Source organism: Natator depressus, chromosome 7, assembly GCF_965152275.1.
Source record: "Natator depressus isolate rNatDep1 chromosome 7, rNatDep2.hap1, whole genome shotgun sequence".
NCBI classification, from domain to species: Eukaryota; Metazoa; Chordata; order Testudines; family Cheloniidae; genus Natator; species Natator depressus.
In genome coordinates this window covers 13,264,431-13,283,652 of record NC_134240.1, presented here as the reverse complement: position 1 = coordinate 13,283,652, position 19,222 = coordinate 13,264,431, and the positions used below count along the sequence as shown (strand labels likewise).

The window sequence follows — 19,222 nt, the reverse complement described above, 5'->3', positions numbered from 1 at the left end:
GAGTTTATCTAAGGTGGCTGAGTGAAATGTCAGTTTAACATATGATCAAACGCAGTTGAATTTTGATTAGTTGTGGCCACTAATTATGGAAATTGCACCATTTAATTGTCCTTAATCTTCTCTAGAATTACATCCTATCTATGAGTTCAGGACTCTCCACTCTTTACAAAGGGAAGCAAACTCTAGGGGCAGGATCAGATCATGCTCCCCCATCACCCGGAACCATGGAGGAAGTTCCACCACTTAGAGAGGGAGCACTGTGAATTGAGGAGCCTGACCCAAAGTCCACTAAAATAAATGGGAGTCTTTCCCCTTAAAACGTGTTTCATTTTGTAGAATGTCATATATACTCACTCTCCCCAGCGCTCTCCTACACAGGAAAGGGTGTGGCCTACTTATAGATTCATAGATATTTAGGTCAGAAGGGACCATTATGATCATCTAGTCTGACCTCCTGCACAACACAGGCCATAGAATTTCACCCACCACTCCTACAAAAAAACCTCACACCTATATCTGTGCTATTGAAGTCCTCAAATTGTAGTTTAAAGACTTCAAGGAGCAGAGAATCCTCCAGCAAGTGACCCGTGCCCCATGCTACAGAGGAAGGCGAAAAACCTCCAGGGCCTCTTCCAATCTGCCCTGGGGGAAAATTCCTTCCCGACCCCAAATACGGCGATCAGCTAAACCCTGAGCATATGGGCAAGATTCATCAGCCAGATACTACAGAAAATTCTTTCCTGGGTAACTCCACCCCTTCTAATAGCCCATCACAGGCCATTGGGCCTATTTACCATGAATATTTAATTACCAAAACCATGTTATCCCATCATACCATCTCCTCCATAAACTTATCGAGTTTAATCTTAAAGCCAGACAGATCTTTTGCCCCCACTGCTTCCCTTGGAAGGCTATTCCAAAACTTCACTCCTCTGATGGTTAAAAACCTTTGTCTAATTTCTAGTCTAAATTTCCTAGTGGCCAGTTTATATCCATTTGTTCTTGTGTCCACATTGGTAGTGAGCTTAAATAATTCCTCTCCCTCTCCGGTATTTATCCCTCTGATATATTTATAGAGAGCAATCATATCTCCCCTCAACCTTCTTTTAGTTAGGCTAAACAAGCCAAGCTCCTTGAGTCTCCTTTCATAAGACAAGTTTTCCATTCCTCGGATCATCCTAGTAGCCCTTCTCTGTACCTGTTCCAGTTTGAATTCATCCTTCTTAAACATGGGAGACCAGAACTGCACACAGTATTCCAGGTGAGGTCTCACCAGTGCCTTGTATAACGGTACTAAAACCTCCTTATCCCTACTGGAAATACCTCTCCTGATGCATCCCAAGACTGCATTAGCTTTTTTCAAACCAATACTGCAAGGTCCTTTTCCTCCTCCGTTACTTCTAATTGATGCGTCCCTAGCTTATAACTAAAATTCTTGTTATTAATCCCTAAATGCATGACCTTACACTTCTCACTATTAAATTTCATCCTATTACTATTACTCCAGTTTACAAGGTCATCCAGATCCTCCTGTAGGGTATCCCTGTCCTTCTCTAAATTGGCAATACCTCCCAGCTTTGTATCATCTGCAAACTTTATTAGCACACTCCCGCTTTTTGTGCCAAGATCAGTAATAAAAAGATTAAATAAGATTGGTCCCAAAACTGATCCTTGAGGAACTCCACTGGTAACTTCCCTCCAGCCTGACAGTTCACCTTTCAGTAGGACCCGTTATAGTCTCCCCTTTAACCAATTCCTTATCCACCTTTCAATTTTCCTATTGATCCCCATCTTATCCAATTTAACTAATAATTCCCCATGTGGCACGGTATCAAATGCCTTACTAAAATCTAGGTAAATTAGATCCACTGCATTTCCTTTGCCTAAAAAATCTGTTACTTTCTCAAAGAAGGAGATCAGGTTGGTTTGGCACAATCTACCTTTTGTAAGACCATGTTGTATTTTGTCCCATTTACCATTGACTTCAATGTCCTTAACTACCTTCTCCTTCAAAATTTTTTCCAAGACCTTGCATACTACAGATGTTAAACTAATAGGCCTATAATTACCCGGATCACTTTTTTTCCCTTTCTTAAAAATAGGAACTATGTTAGCAATTCTCCAATCATACGGTACAACCCCTGAGTTTACAGATTCATTAAAAATTCTTGCTAATGGGCTTGCAATTTCTTGTGCCAATTCCTTTAATATTCTTGGATGAAGATTATCTGGGCCCCCTGATTTAGTCCCATTAAGCTGTTTGAGTTTTGCTTCTACCTCAAATATGGTAATGTCTACCTCCATATCCTCATTCCCATTTGTCATGCTGCCATTATCCCTAAGATCCTCTTTAGTCTTATTAAAGACTGAGGCAAAGTATTTGTTTAGATATTGGGCCATGCCTAGATTATCCTTGACCTCCACTCCATCCTCAGTGTTTAGCGGTCCCACTTCTTCTTTCTTTGTTTTCTTCTTATTTATATGACTATAGAACCTTTTACTATTGGTTTTAATTCCCTTTGCAAGGTCCAACTCTACTTGACTTTTAGCCTGTCTCACTTTATCCCTACATGTTCTGACCTCAATAAGGTAGCTTTCCTTGCTGATCCCTCCCTTCTTCCACTCCCTATATGCTTTCTGCTTTTTCTTAATCACCTCTCTGAGATGCTTGCTCATCCAGCTTGGTCTACAACTCCTGCCTATGAATTTTTTCCCCTTTCTTGGGATGCAGGCTTCCGATAGCTTCTGCAGCTTTGATTTAAAATAATCCCAGGCCTCCTCTACCTTTAGATCCATAAATTCTTCAGTTCAATCCACTCCCCTAACTAATTTCCTTAATTTTTGAAAGTCAGCCCTTTTGAAATAAAAAACCCTAGCTGCAGATTTATTTTTATTAATCCTTCTTGCCTGGTCTCCACCCTGCAATCTGGGTTGAATCCTCCTTTTCATATATCTAGATACAGGTTGACATTTTCTAAGACAACTAAAATATTTAACAGTGTAACTCCCATTAATTTCAGTGAGAGTTGTGTGTGTCTAAATCCTCTAATTAGCTCAGAAAATCCAAGCCACATTTCTTATCTGTAACAAAAAACCTGAAGGGAAGGAAGTGTTTTACGTGTCTATCACTGATTCTAGGAGTGGTGATTGGAGTTTTAGTCCAGACCGTATCTTGTGGTTTGTATATTTTAAGCAAGAGATTTCCTTTGGATGTGTGATTGGTCTTTAATTCTCTAATACTAAGTGTATGCACTGAAGACCTCATCTCTTTTAATACATGATAGGTTATGCCTTGTCAGCTTTATTAGAGCATAAGCTTTAGTGGGCCACAGCCCACTTCATTGGATGTTAATGGTATCTAGTTTGCATATTAATTCAAGCTCAGCAGTTTCTCGTTGGAGTCTGTTTTTGAAGCTTTTCTGTTGCAAAATTATAAATGGACACAAATCTGACATCAGGAATCATAACATTCAAAAACCGGTAGGAGAACACTTCAATCTCTCTGGCCACTCAGTAAAAGATTTAAGGGTGGCAATTTTGCAACAGAAAAGCTTCAAAAACAGACTCCAACGAGAAACTGCTGAGCTTGAATTAATATGCAAACTAGATACCATTAACTTGGGTTTGAATAGAGAGTGGGAGTGGCTGGGTCATTACACATATTGAATCTATTTCCTTAAGTTAAGTATCCTCACACCTTCTTGTCAACTGTCTAAATGGGCCATCTTGATTATCACTGCAAATGTTTTTTTCTCCTGCTGATAATAGCTCATCTTAACTAATTAGCCTCTCACAGTTTGTATGGTAACTTCCAACTTATATATCTTACTACACGTTCCATTCTATGCATCCAATGAAGTGAGCTGTAGCTCACCAAAGCTTATGCTCTAATAAATTTGTCAGTCTCTAAGGTGCCAAAAGTACTCCTGTTCTTTTTGCGGATACAGACTAACACGGCTTCTACTCTGAAACCTGCCTTGTCAGCTTAGTATTCAAGAATAAACAACATGCAAACAAAAATGTAAAAAATGTTTAATGCAGAAAATGGCCAAGCAGATTAGCGTGTTAAGCAATTTTCTGTATAATAGAGATAACAGGGTTATAGACGTGTTCTAAATATATTTAGAGTATGCCTCTCAAACTGTTTAGTTCTATAAATTATTAATGACAAAGAAAACCTGATCTGTATCTTTCTGAGTATTTCTTTGCCAGGCAGAGGGTGAAAAATCCTGGCTCAAATTAAATCAATGACAAAACTCCCATTGGCTTCAAGGGACCTAGGATTTCACCCACATTCTTTCAGAAAACTGTTTTGATCAATTGATTTAAAAGTTACCTCCCATGCGATGACAAGCTCAGAGCGACTCCCTCCACCTCCGCTCACATTTGTAGGTGCCACTAGAGGAACTAAAGAACAAAGGACATTTGTGACTTGCGATTCACAGCAGCTGCTGTCAAATGCATGATTGCAGTCTCGCATTTCAGCTGTTTTTATATACAGGGATTCCGCTTTTCAAAATGCAATACATGGACTCTGTGGTACAACAGTATACTTTAAATGAGTTTAAATTATATTTACACATTTTCAGTTTTCTAAGACTGGGGACACAGATGTGCCTGATACATGGGTATCCTGGCTCGAAAAATTAAAGAACCTAGTAACATCAAGCATCTGACGCTAATATGCATCAAATGATTGGCAAATGTTCCATTCAGACTGTAGCTATGTCCATTCAGACTGTAGTTGTATGGCAAATGTTCCATTCAGACTATTGATTTTCTGGCTAGTTATATATTTGTGCAGTAAACATGTTGATAGAGAAATATATATTTTTAATTAAATATAGGTTTTCCTTTTTCTTAAGAAACTCAGCACTCAAAAAAAAAAATGCCACCACATTTGTTCTTGTCGTTTGACAAGCAATCAGAAGAGGCCAATGGTGCATAAATATGGGGGCCTGATTCACCATGACAGTATAGTTCCAGTGTCCAACTAATGTAATGCAGTGGTGATTCAAGCTGAGGCACATACTTCATAGAAATCCCAAGAGGCAAGAAAGCCCAGGAAATTCCCTGCATCTTGCAATAAGTTCCCAGCAAAAGGAAACTGTTTTCAATTCTTTCTGTGAACCAGATTCTGCTACCTCACAATGTGCCAGATTCTGACAGCATTACTCAGATTAAATAGCAGCCCCCAAGTAGCAACATTGAGAAGGATTCTCACCTCCACTATGGCCCTTATACGTTACCACAGCAATGTAAAAAAAAAAAAAAAAAATTAGAATGCTGGAGCTAGCCAAAAGAGCATTCCCCTCATTAGTAGCTTTGCTCAAGGCAGTTTACTCTGCCTTACAAGGCCTCCACTGCAAGACTTGATGTAGAGTAAAGTCTGTGTCCCTTGTGTGATGTGGGCCAGAAGGATATGTCAGAGGTGGAAAGGGTAGGGTTACACTTCATAGGTCCCTCAAATTATTGGGGCCTCAATGCACCTCAAGCAGGCCAGGTCTGAGAGTGAACAAAGGTGGCTTAAAACCTTCTGAGCTGCAAGTTTTGTGCTGTGCCTCTCAGAGGCACACCATACAATCACACCCATTGACTTCAGTGGGACAATTTTTGGACTAAGTTGATATTAAACCAGAGTACAGGTAGAGGAATCTGACCTTATGGGCCAAATTCAGTCTCCTTTACCTTGAGAAGTCCCTTATTCTTGTCCATCTTCTATGGGACTAATGACATAAATAAGCTACTACTCAATATCAGAAAGATAGCAGCCATATATGTTGACGTGCTTTGTATTGTTATTAACCAGATACATGACCACTCACTACATGACCACACACTAATTACTCCAGTGCAGTTCTAAACCTTTGTGACGCTTCATCCCCTCTAGCAATTTTGTATATAAATCACAGTCTCTCTCCAAGAGAACATGTTCTATAGGGCAAGTTTAGCCTCAAGCTCATATCTTCTGCACAACATTTCAGAGGACTGGGTACAGACCAGTTGTTTTGCTTTGTTTTTCCATTTTTAGAAATTTGGAGAGAATATTGTTCAAAATGACAGTATTTGATGAAAGTAAAGTATTGATCTTTTGGTGGTTACATTTTATCACTCATATCCAACGTCACTGTGTGCTTCATAGTTAAGGAATTTAAGATGGGAAGGAGGGGGATTAATCTAAAGAAGTAAATGAAGAAAGACTTTCAAGCCAGACTCAACTCGTGCTCCACTGTTCCATGAACCCGTTGATGCTCAATTAGCACATGTGTTAAATGAGTTCAGTCTTTACTACATTTGCATGGGGAAAAATTTATACTACTGCTCAACAGAGCCTCAACTGGGTCATAGTTGAGAAACAGATGAAAATTTACGGTTGAGTGCACCAACGGATGCTCAATTAATTCTCAGCTGCATTTTAATGAAATGAGCAGTGGCTCATTTGCATCCACAGATCTACTAATGCTCAATCAGGTTTTAGCTGGCAAAATAGCTATTACAACAGGGCATTTACAATTTACCCTTTCACTGCTAGTCTTCTGGTGCCACTGCTGTGTTCTCGCTGTGAATTCATATTCTGTTAAGAAAAGAATGCTAGGCTGTGTCTAGTATATCTCTCTGCACAGCAGTTGTATTCAGGCTGTATATACAGCAGCTGGAATGTTTTACAGCAATAAAGCGTTTAAGGCACTAGGACCTGACCCAAAGTCCAATAGAATTAAGGGGAGTCTTTGCACTGGCTTCCATGGGCAATGGGTCAGGCCCTAGTGAATGCATTGTGAGAAAGTTGTTCTTTTCTCTTATTTCCATTGCTCCCCAATTCTCTATTTTAAATGGTCTTGTTGTTGTTGGGTTTTTGTTTGTTTTTGCTGTGCAAGTGCCATCTCTTCACATCTAGTCTTGTGCAGCCCCCTAGCAGAGCTACTGAAAGCTTTTCCTGATGGAAGGAAGCTTGAATTCCAACACACTAGTACTCACTGAAGCATCATGTAAACAGCAGCATTGCTAATTAAGGGAGGGAATCAAAAGTCCCTGACTGCAATAGGTGCTTCTGAAACCTCATCCTGAGAAGGTATTTTGGTATTTGTATCACTCTAGGTTGGTGAGGAATTAGAACCTCCCCTGGGCTATACTGAACTTTCATGCTCAGTCCTGTGTGAAGGATGGCACACAGCTGAACTGTCCCAAGAGCAGTTTTAGTAAGTCACAATTCCTCTCATACTCCCCACTTGCTCCAGGGGGAGAAGGTAGCAATTTACTATACCCCTTCTGGGGCTGCAGCATACTCCCCTTGCTCTTAAGAAAAGCTAGACTGTATCTTCACTCTATTCATCACCACCAGATGAATGAGAAAGGATGAGTCATCCCTTCCAGCTGTTTTGGGCCCCAGTCTTTAAAAAGCACATAGGCTCCCAGGGGATGGTAAAATGAAGGCAGCTGGGAGACTAAGGGAATTAGGCAGTTGGTGAGCACTTCTGACTTATTATTATTATTAATTAACTCGGGGGGACAAAGGAGGAGCTCTTTTTGTACTGGGAACTTGCCATTGAGTTTGGTGGGATTCTGGGTTGGTTTCTGTGTTTTGAAATCTAGATGTGGTTGAGGACTGTCTGGGCTAGATTGCCCTGCAGTTAGGTGAGTTAGCACCAGTTTTTTGGCAAGGCCTTTAGAAGTCAGAGCAGTTCAGTTTTTATTTGAATAGACCAGTAATTAGAGGCAGCTGAGTGAGAGGGGTTGAGTCACTCATTCCTGCTATGTGTGGGGCCCACACTTTTAAAAGTATGTACCAGGGTATGTCTACACTACAATTAGACACCTGAGACTGGCCTGTGCCAGCTGACTCAGGCTTGCAGGGCTTGGGCTAAGGGGCTATTTCACTGCAGTGTAGACATTTGGTCTTGGGCTGGAGCCTGAGCTCTGGGACCCTGAGAAGGGGGTAGGGTCCCAGAACTTGGGCTCCAGCCCAAGACCAAATGTCTACACCACATTTAAACAGTCCCTTCGCCCAAGCTCCACGTCAGCTGGCCATTGTCCTTTAGTTGCAGTGTAGACATTCTTCAAGTAGTTGGTAAGATGAAGGCAGATGGGAGCCTAAGGGAGTTTGCAAGTTGAGGAAAGTAGGTTTAAAAAAAAAAATCCTTTCCCTAACTTGTAGGTACTCTACAAGGAAGAACCCACAATGGGAGAAAAATGGCATGTCACCAACACTACTGCTATCTTTTCCTCTGTTTGCACCTATGGGGGCCCCCACCAGATAGGTGTTATGACCCTGGTGGCTTCTGCTCAGGCTGTAGTCTTGACTTGCAGGGAATGCAGTCTGCATATCCCCACTGGCAAAAGCCAAGCAGGGGGAACCAACCAACATAAGAGGTGTTTGTTGGTAGAGTCCCTCACAAAGTAGGTAAAAGAGCTGAAGGAGGAGATGGTTAGAGAAATGTGTATGGGCTAGGCTGACTTTGTAGCAAAGGGACTGATGTTTTGGCCACTGAAATCATTGAATACAATCCTATTGGCTTCAGTGGTCTTTGGATAACATCCTAAGTTACTTCAACTATGCCCAGATACTCAGGTGATCTCAGACAAATTTTGAATAAAGATGTAAAATTTTGTTAGGGATTCTACTCAGGAAGATGACATTAACCATTCCATACTGATGCTTTGCTCAGTGGCGGGCATGTGCACACCATTATAACAGGCAGAAAACAAGATCTGTGATTAGTGTTTAAACAATAGAATTCATATCTTGTTATAACAGTATGACCAACCTCAGACCCGGTGTAAGAAAGATAATCTCCATTGATATAATTGGAGCTTCATTAAGACTGAATTAGCATATTATGAACTGAGAGATGCTTCCACAAATGTAATGTACACAGGGCGTGGACCATGGCTCATTGATATCAATGCAAAATCCTCATTGACTTCAGTGGGCTTTGGAGCAGTCCCATAGCCTGATGTAATTTCATTTTTAAATAGAACAGAGTAGTTACTAGGAGGTTTCTAAAATCATTGGAACAAATCAGGAAAACTTACTTGATGCTTTTGTTCTTAGCAGTTCTGATGGTCTGCTTGGCTCCCCAATCCCAATGTTGTTGCCAGCAACCACACGGAATTCATATTCAACCCAAGGGTTTAAACCAGTCACTGTTGCTGAATAGGTTCTACCATTGAGAACTTCAGGAACTAAATACAAAAGACATGTGAATGAAAATGCACCTTTGGAGTAAGTCTTGTGACATGCATGAAAGTGAACCAGAAATTTCAGATTGCTTACCGGTTGAAACTGCCTGCCATCCAACTGAAAAAGGAGTCCTTGTCTGAACACTGTAGATCTGGACTGGACTATTATTATCTGTTCCTGGTCTCCAGCATAGCAGGGCAGTAGTGCTAGAAATGTGTTCGATTCTAACATCTTGTGGGGGACCTGGAGGGCCTTATAGAAACATATATTTTAGGGTAACTGATGCCCTAGGATATTGAATTCATTGTTGGACTGGATTGTGCAACCCATATTCACTCACTGAAGTCAGTGGGCCTGTCTCATGGAAATAAGGGCTCACCCACATGAGTAAGAGTTACATAATCTAGCTCTCAAGGTTTCATGTCTTCATTAAATGCTTGAAAAAATGACATTCCTGCGGTATTTAAAACAAGATATTGAACATAAATATCTCTATTGTTAGCATGAAGGAACCAGAACTCAGTTGAAAAAGCTTTATTATATGACTATGTAAAATAAGATTTTGGACCTCACATTCTCTGAATATCCAAAATTCCCACTGAAGTTAATGGGGGATTAGGGTCTGCAAAGGTTGTGAGATGGAGCCTTATATCTAATAGAATTTGACTTTTCCTAAAGTTTGAAATGGATGCATAATTGAGCTTCAACATCTATCGTAGAGCATCTTCTTAGATTCTTAATTGTATCCCTGTATTTTAGCAAGGGCCACAAAATTGGAGTCCCAGCAACCAGTAGAATGCATAGAATGTTCCATCCTAAGAACTCTAAATGGGGGGAGGAGAGAAGGCAGGATCATGACATTGCCTCTTTCCACCAATGTGAAGAATAACCTGGGCACACCTGTGGGGGAGCAGGATGTGCCATTCTGAAGGCTGGTGCAAACTGTGGAGACAACCTCCCCATTTACTGGAATGCTTGGGGAGGATGTTTGCCACCTTACCTTAAATGGGGCTTGCTCCAATTGGAATGAGCACTTACTCACCACCCTTACTTTGGCTAGTACCTACCCAATATAGTTTGGTCCAAAGAGAGCAATGAGTGTAGGAAATGCCATCACATAACTGCATTGTTATACCAGAGACCCACAAACTTTTTAAATTTCACCAACCCAGTTGCTGATGTTACCCATTTCACATTCTTACATAAGTTATGTTACAATTCTACACTTAATAGACTTACCTCTTACAATTACATCTGCTGCTGCAGATAGACTGTCTATGGTTGTTTGTACCATGCAAACGTATTTCCCGGAATGATTTAGCTGAATATTTCTTATCATCAAATCCCCAACAGATTCCTGGAGATAAAAGGAAGAAAAAGATAAAACTAATCACTCACAACATGTTTTCCAAACGGACATTTTTATAACTTGCTAAATATTAATAAAAATGCAGCTTTTAAATTAAAGCATTCATTGCTGTCATCAGTTTATATCAGTTTGACACTTTTATTATGGCTTCACAAATAACTTGAGCATATTTATGAAATATAAGAAAGCAAACTAAATGGATGTAACTTTTATAAAGGAGCAGTGATTTGACATGCATATCGAAAATGGGAATTACGAAAGATGTTTATGTGGTTTAAGGACTATTAAGAACAGCTTGATAAAGCACTAAACAGTTTGAAGAACTTACTCCTCCAATTCTTTCAAAATGATTCACTCCTCTTTTAAAATCTATCACATCTCCATTGAATGACCATGTGAGCACAACCTCAGCGGAGGGGTCATGAGACACCTGACATGGTAGGACTATACTCTCTCCAACTGTAACATCCATTTTAGAAGGTGGAACAGTAATTACAGTCCTCTCTGTTGAGAAAAATCATTCTTTATTATAAACAAGTGTATAAAAATACCAGTATACATTTGTAATAAAAAAAAATATTTGAATGATTTTTGCAACATTTCTGAAATGGCTTAAAATTGATCTAATGTTCTGCTACTGTCCCTATTAAAGAAACTGATCTTTGACATGTTGATGATTCCAGTGTATTATAAACCATTTATAGCCTCTTGCCAAGAGCACTGTGAATACAATGGGTGCTATGTATATCTTAGAGAAGAACAGAAAATGTGCAACATACCAAAATTCATCTCCTATAGTATGCTGATTCATAAATCCCATACTCACTCGACCTGACTTAAATTCAAACAAAACAGCAGATATTGTTGAGGCTGCTAAGACTACATGGGGAAGAGGAAGAGACATGATGATGCAGACTTTGAAAAACTGTCCTTGCAGAATATTGCAGCAAAATAAAATGTGGTCACTGTGTTTTCTTACTTCTTAAATAGAGATTTCTTGCCCTTTTTATTTATTAGTTTAATAAATTTAATTTTCATTGGCAGTTTCCCACAGTGTCATGTGCATTGCAGTATTTAGGCTCCAAAGGAGGCGACTCGAGAGACTGAAAAATCATTTAATCTTTTTTACCCCCATACACTAATAACGAGAGAAGCAGCTCTCATTAAAGGGAAAGGTAGCTTGCTGAAGGGGAAAGACAGTGGTTTAGATGGTTTTACTATTGTTGGCATGTTTGGCACATAAACTTTGTGTGAGCGATTCTCCTGAATAAAGTCTCTCTGCAGGAACATTTATAAAATCATGAGAATTCAGATGCATGTGAATAAAATGTGCACAGAATCCATTCAATGATAGTAATATGTTCTGAAAAAAGTAAGTGTATGTGTGTGTGGCGGTGGGGGGAAGATGAGGGTTTCAGGGACTACATTAGTTCAGTAAGTCTATCCCATGCTAGGATTAACCCTGTGTATTGGCAAAGTATTTGAGAATTTTATTCAATATGGGGCCTTGGCTTCAAAGGGATCACTCATTTATTAAAGGTGGAAGATTCAACTCTTATTAATTTGCTATTCAGACCACACTTTTAAGCAGGTTGCCAAAGCAGTTGCAATCACTGAGTGCTATGTAGGTAGGACCATTCTGTACAGTCCTGAACTTCAAGTGACTTCCTCACAGAGTTGAGTTTCAACTTCTGGGACTGTCAAGACAGCGGTCAAGTGGCAATGAGGAGGAATATTGCATTTTCTGTGATCCTTCTTTTGAACTAAAACTGGGTCTCCAGTTATAGTGTTTACACCTCAGTCTTTAACTGGCACTTCCCAATGAATTCAAAGAAAGATCTTTGTATTGTTAAAACAGATTAGGTGGTGCTAAAATCTTTTCTTTGCTGGACTCCCCCTTTAACAGGTACACATTGTAAGGAAAGGAAAAAAGAGTCTTTGAAGAACCTCAATTCAATTTCAACTCAATTGCTGAAGCAGAGCAGACTTTTTTTGGTTTCCATTGCGTGAATTAATTGCTGTTTAGAACCCTTTCTTTTAAAGATCAGAAGAGTTTCACATCACTTGGTTTTTTGAAGATTTGCCCAAGGGTGAAGGCATGACATGACACTATTAAAGATTTTTTTTTTAACCAGTAGAATAGAGAAAATTTTCCTGTCTGGAAGTAAGAGTGGCAGGTGCATTACATTTCACATGGATTCAAATGCCAAATTCTCTGTTGGCATGACTCCACTGACTACAAATACTCAAACTCTGAAAAACACCCAAAAAGAGTTTGGCTCTAAAAATCTTGCAACTCATATAACATCAGTGTCGTTACACTAGGGGATTAAGTTAACCTTTTATGCCTAGCTTGATTAATCTTTAATAAAGCTGTGAATGTGCATTATATTTCCCATGTGCCAAGTGCCCTTCTTGTCCTTCAAATTCCTCTTTGCAACATATATCCTTCACAGAAATCTTGCTGTGTCAATCTCTTCTAGGATGTTTGAACACCACCTGGTGCCTGAGCTGTTCCCCTGCAAATCTTACTCATCTGTATTGGATGGTAAATCAGTGGGAAAGGTACCTTTTGCCTATTCTGTAAAGCTATGTGTAAAGTTATAGCACTCTATGAATACTAATACTACTAGTAAAAACAATTTAGCCTTATAGGAAAGTTATATAAAAAGTTAGAAATTAAACCAATAGGGTTGTGTGTAAGTTAAATGGGGCTCCATAGAAATCATTCAGAAACCTATGGAATGTAACAGAAAATGATATCCTTTCTTTTGAATTTTAAACCATTGCCTAGGACAGTTTCACAATACATGGAACACCGGCCTCAGTTAGGTGACTAGAGTGAGTTGGGGATTTTTCAACAATTTTTTTGTCAGAAACTGCCAATTCATCAAATCTAAACATTTCCATGAGAGAGGGTTGGCTTTGACAATTTTTTCAACTAAAAAACATTTTGAAAGGAAAGTTGCCAAAATGAAATCTTGGAGATTTTTCTAAATAAAAAAATGCCAGTTTTCTGCTTCAAAAGGACTTTTCATTTTGAAGTATTAGCTCAGTGGTTTGAGCATTGGCCTGCTAATAAACCCAGGGTTGTGAGTTCAATCCTTGAGGGGGCCATTTAGAGATCTGGGGCAAAAATTAGGGATTGGTCCTGCTTTGGGCAGGGGGTTGGACTAGATGACCTCCTGAGGTCTCTTCCGACCCTGAGATTCTATAGTTTAAAAATGGTCAAAATCAAAACAAAATGTTTCAATAATTGACCTAAGCTGATTTTTTTTTAAACAAATTTCCAATTCGCAAATTTTTTTGGTGACTTGTATGTGTCACAATGTGGGGTAGGAAAATGTTTTGAAATCTTGAAAAAAATGCAGGATGGGAAAACTGTTTTCTACCCAGCAATATCTGTGAGTGGGTGGGGTCTGATGAGTCACATGTACACATGAAAGAAAAAAAATCTGTAAAAACCTGCTAGGAGCATGAACACAAAGAAGGAGCAAATTATCCCTCCCTTCTTTCTTCTGCTTTTGCCTCCTACTGCCTCCAAATCCAGAGCTTTGTTTTCCCCCTCTCCCCTTTCCATTCTACCACAGTGCTCAGTTCACTACTCCAGATCTTAGCATTGCACAGGCAGGCGCAAAGAGAGGGAGAAGGGGAACCCCCCCAACCGTGCCCATTCTAGCAGTTAGCACCCACGTCTGCAGTACATCCAACTTCCACTGTGTCTGCCTATTGCTATCTCCCCCTAACCATGTCATTGTGACCACAATGAATTGTTGGGTAAGGTCAGCTGGAAGACTGTTTTTTCCTGGAATTATTTGAGTCACAGGCTCAAAGAGACTGAGAACAAACCACTATTCTAACATTTGACAGGAATACCCCTGTTATAGAATTGTATAGATAGAATTCTTACTCCAATAGACAACTTGTCATTTTCTATAGAATTCCATAGGACTGATCCATAGGGATAGGCAAGCAGTTTGGAAAGTGTAGTACTAGGGCTTCTCACTACAGATCTGCTCTTTTGGAATATCAAAAGGCTTCCATTTATACACTGAGAAAGTCCATAACTACACACTTAACCGTTACCTGCAAAAGAGCCCTGCTTTCTCAAATCTGCTCAATGGCAGGTATCTTTTTATTTTTCCGCAAATATATTTTTAAACTTGAATTATATAGGGTTTGTGTGTGTGTGTTCCTTTGTGCTCATCATTCCTGCTGGACCATGTCACATGACATGCCTCATGCCTACTTGCTCACTTAGTATGATCTTTGTTGTTTCCTTTATGAAGTTGTGTTTACAACCTCCACCTCTGATCCTTTCAAATGCCTCTCAAAAACTCTTGGTTTCCCATTATCTATCCATCTTGCTTAGTAACTGCAGAGATGTATTATATAGAATGTTTTTTTTTCCAGAGACAAACAATAGATAAGATGCTGTGTGTTGAGGTATAATAAAGACTTCTATCACAAAGAATAAACAACTCAATGAGCAGCAATAAACTTAATTTGCACATTAGATATGCTTTTCCAAGTTCTGACATTTCAGTTGAAAATAATGCTGAAGCAATGAGCCCTATAATTGAACAGCCAAAACTTCTCCAGAGGGAAAACAAAAACAAATGTTCCCTGCAAACAAGATCATTTTTATACCATGTTATTACTCTGTTTTTTTAATACACTTTGTAAATGCCAAATGAAATTATTTTGTTGCTGTTTTTAATGTGATTTTTTGCATACTGCTCCATTAGGATGTATATATGGCGGTATGTGCAATGGTATCTAACTCTCATGAAGGAAAAGCTCCTCAAACACTACACGACTCATTTTATTCACTGCTAGCGGTGCTGTAACATTTTCTCAAATTACACATCGCATTGGTACTAACTGCACTTCCAAAATTTGAACGTGAAAACTATCTTAGCCAGCTGCGGTATGGTAAGGAGGAAAGTCAAGCCTGCAGGCTAGAGAAAATGATTGTGAAGTTACCTAAAATTAGCCAAATCAGAAAAAAAGCTGAGTTACAAATTATGCTGGGTAATCTGTCATTCTTATAACTACTATCATTTCTAATGTTATCTAACATCGAGAGTATTCTGCTCATAACTCTGATAATTGAATTTAAAGTTATATGTTTTTAACTTACTTTTCTCCACCTTTTATTATTACCATTTAATGTCACCAGGATGTTTTCATAAGAAACCAAATATATATATTGAGAACAATCATGCTTAATTAGCAGCAAGAGAAGGTATGAAATTTCCCCCAGTTTTTCCTGTGTTGGCAGCTACATTGATGTAATGATTCACCCATCCACAGATCAGCAGGGACTGAACCCAGAATCTTCAGTACCAGTCACAAGCATCCTACTACTGAGATAAGGAAGTATCTTTATGAGCTGTTAGCAAGAGTACATTATTAACAATTAGGAGGCTCAGCCATGAAATGGACGACAAGATACAGTTAGGCTTGTCTACGTTGCTATGTCAGCCTTCAGTGCAGTTGCACTTGTGAAAATGCTTAATATAGACATGATTTACATTGATGCAGTGCAATTTGCCTGTGTTTAAAAAAAAAAAGTAATGATATTAAAGGCAAAGGTAAAATGCACCATTGTCAATCACAGATGCACTCAGGGCTTGCAGATGAAGTCCCAGTGTAGACAAAGGCCTTAGTCAGTGTATCACATTCACAACAGAGAGAAAAAGGTCATACAAGCATAATACACTTTAACATGCTTCCCAGAACAGCAGTAGGAAGTCCGAGACATTTAAGTTGACAATCACAAAGAGATATTATAGCTAAAAAATGGTCAATCCTCCCTTTTAGCTTCTCATGTAGGGTGAAATTCCCCCTTCCAATACAAACCTAGAACCCTGTTTTAATAAGGTAAGAGGTGCATAGGCTGACCTGGCATGTTGCACAGGGGTGAATGTAACCCTTTCCTATGATGAAAACTTCTTTGTTTTTTATTCTATTAAGGTTTCCACACTTTGTGACTAAGCATTCTATGTAGTATATAAAGAGATCTGGATACTTAGAGTTAAAAAAAACCCCTGTCCCTCTCTTTCTCACAAATCCTTTAGGATAGGGAGGGACGGAGCAATTGTATGGGGCTCCTGAGCTCAGGGAGTCCCCGAAATATCTGTATCATCTGTGTAAATAAAGTGAAATGGGAAAACATCAGGTCCCAGAGAACACGATGTACCGGAGCCTCAAAATTTCCCTCAATGGGCCTGAAGGTAGGCAATTACCTGTAAACAGCCCCTTTAGAAAAAATTAGGTATGGCTCATAGGTAGCAGCAATTACTATGTTGACTCCATAACACTTTCAATGACCATTCAGATTCTGGAAAACTTCTTTTTGTATATTAGCCTGGTGGGTGCATTTTGACATATCCCATCAGGTTACTTCAGTCACATTCTCTTAGAACACTTCAGACTGGATTTGTCAGAATGCAACCTGACTAGGACAAGTCCATAGTGATGTCTCACAAAGTGACATCAAGTCAATTTCTTTCAAAGAAGAGGATTAGAAGTTCAACTAATATGCAGTTTGAAATAAAAAATTAACATGAGAAGAAGGTGTTTTTTCCTTCACTTAAATGACTTGCTTGGTGATGTGAACATTTCTGGTTAGCTGGCAGCTCAGATTACTCCCCCAAGAAGCAGATATTTTTAGCTGTTGGAGCAGGCAGTGAAATCTCACAAATGAATCTGGGAGGTTAAGGTGTTAAAATTCAGGAAAGTAACGAGCAGTGAAGTGTAGGAGATATCATAACTGCTCCTTGTGTTCTTTGGGAGTGTGTGTGTGTGTAGGCGGGGAGCATTTTAATATTAAGAACAGGAAACTGTCTGAAGGGCCTGAGAGCACTCCTCTTTCAGCTCTGTGTTGTTTTAGTGTCATGTGCCAAGGTGGTTAACCACAATTGTGATAGGGGGAAGCATCTTCTTTGCGATTCTCTGTTTTATTAGAGTGACATTTTTATTCACCTTCTAAACCAGTCTTTTTTAAAATAGAACAAAACATTAAAACAAAAACAAAAATAATGAAACAATCCAGTTTCTAGATTAATTCACTAAATCTCTTCTCCTTAATTTACAGTGGCATAAAAATAATCTTTTGTAGCCTGAGATCCAACGTAAGCTATAAATGAGCAGCATTGATTCAACCCATTGTACATAGTGGAGAACAGAAAGGTGTTCAGAGGTCCACAGCCACTATATTTCAAGTTTCTGGTACTTAGCTTGCAAACTCTTTGTGGCAGGGACTGTCTTTTTGTTCTGTGTTTGTACCGCACCTAGCACAATGGGGTCTTGGTCCAGGACAAGGGCTCCTAAGCGCTACTACGATACAAATAATAAATAATGACTGCTATATATTTGATATAAGTAATCGACTGCCAGATTTCTGTTAATTTATCACTGTTTTTCTTAGAAGTACTGATCTAAAAATGATATTGATAACTCAGAGGGCCCTGGTGAAAGAATAATGCTTTGTTGTCCATGTCCTCTAAGAATGATACTAAAGCCAGGCATTTTAACAGTTGCTGCAGCCATCTGGTAGCTCTGTTTCAGTGTAAAGATTTAGTTGAAACCCTGCATCATAACAGTATTATTATGATCTTTGACATCCCAGTATGTTTCATCAAATATGTATGTACATTTCCAATATTCATAAAGCACAAATGAAGACAATAAAATACCTTTCACAATCAGGGTTCCTGAATTCCTGGCAACTCCAAATTGATTCATTGCTATACAAGTGTACACTCCTGCATCTGTTTTGGTAATATTATATATCTTGAGACTGTCATCCTCTAGCATAAAGATCCTAAAAAATATACAGATAGATAAACTTAACAGGATATTGTGCCAACTTCCTGTACAGGGACTGTAATAAAAGTAACATTGCATTGCTAATATTTAGGTACTATTATGATGATTATGTTTTCCTACAGCAAACTAAATATATTCTTCACCTCCATCTATTAACTGTCAACGTATAAGGAACATAAAAGTGACATACCGGAATTGACCATCAATCCATCTAGTCCAATTTTCTATGTCCTTCTGTGTTCAATGTTGGATGTTTCAGAAGAAGAAATAAAACCCCAATAATGCAGCTAATTATGCTATATTATACTAGAGGGGATTTTTTCCCAGACCCCAGATGCTAAGCCGCTTACGATGTTAAACCGTAACTGACAGCCTGTGTAATTTTGTCAGTTTTTTATGAAAAGTTGTTACCAGTCTAGATGAGAGCCTGAAATACCATCTCACAGACAATGAAAACATAAAATACACAGCTTTGTTATACTGCTCTAAGAAATCACCTTATTAGTGACTATGGTTTACCTTGCTTAGTTATGCACTGATTTGTGAGTATTGACTAGTTTATACTGATTAATATTATGAGAACCTCAAAGATAATGGTGAGATATGTGGAAAGAAAGTTGGAGAAATAGATGCCAGATGAAAGCAGTGATGGTATATCAGAACGGTCTCAAGCAATGTAAACTCGAATTCCTGCATTTTATATTTCAAATTTTTCACTGATTTTTACCTCTTTGAGTCAACGTGGCATTTCAGAGTATAATCAAGTGCACATTTTGGCCTAAATTCTTGCTAGTTAAACTTTTAGGGGGCTTGAGCAAGGACTCAACATTGTGTTACCT

The 19,222-nt window shown here is 39.0% G+C and overlaps 1 protein-coding gene across 3 annotated transcripts in view; it reads right to left on the bottom strand.

Moving 5' to 3' along the window:
• Window positions 1–19,222, bottom strand: part of CNTN6 (contactin 6) — a 218,315-nt gene that overhangs the window by 17,849 nt on the left and 181,244 nt on the right. For all 3 annotated transcript variants that reach the window (XM_074957524.1, XM_074957523.1, XM_074957522.1), the window contains 6 exons: window positions 18,251–18,378; window positions 10,876–11,051; window positions 10,418–10,535; window positions 9,272–9,430; window positions 9,031–9,180; window positions 4,337–4,407 (listed from right to left, as the gene is read on the bottom strand). In XM_074957524.1, the coding sequence (XP_074813625.1) occupies window positions 4,337–4,407; window positions 9,031–9,180; window positions 9,272–9,430; window positions 10,418–10,535; window positions 10,876–11,051; window positions 18,251–18,378 (802 nt within the window). The remainder of the gene's footprint in view (window positions 1–4,336; window positions 4,408–9,030; window positions 9,181–9,271; window positions 9,431–10,417; window positions 10,536–10,875; window positions 11,052–18,250; window positions 18,379–19,222) is intronic.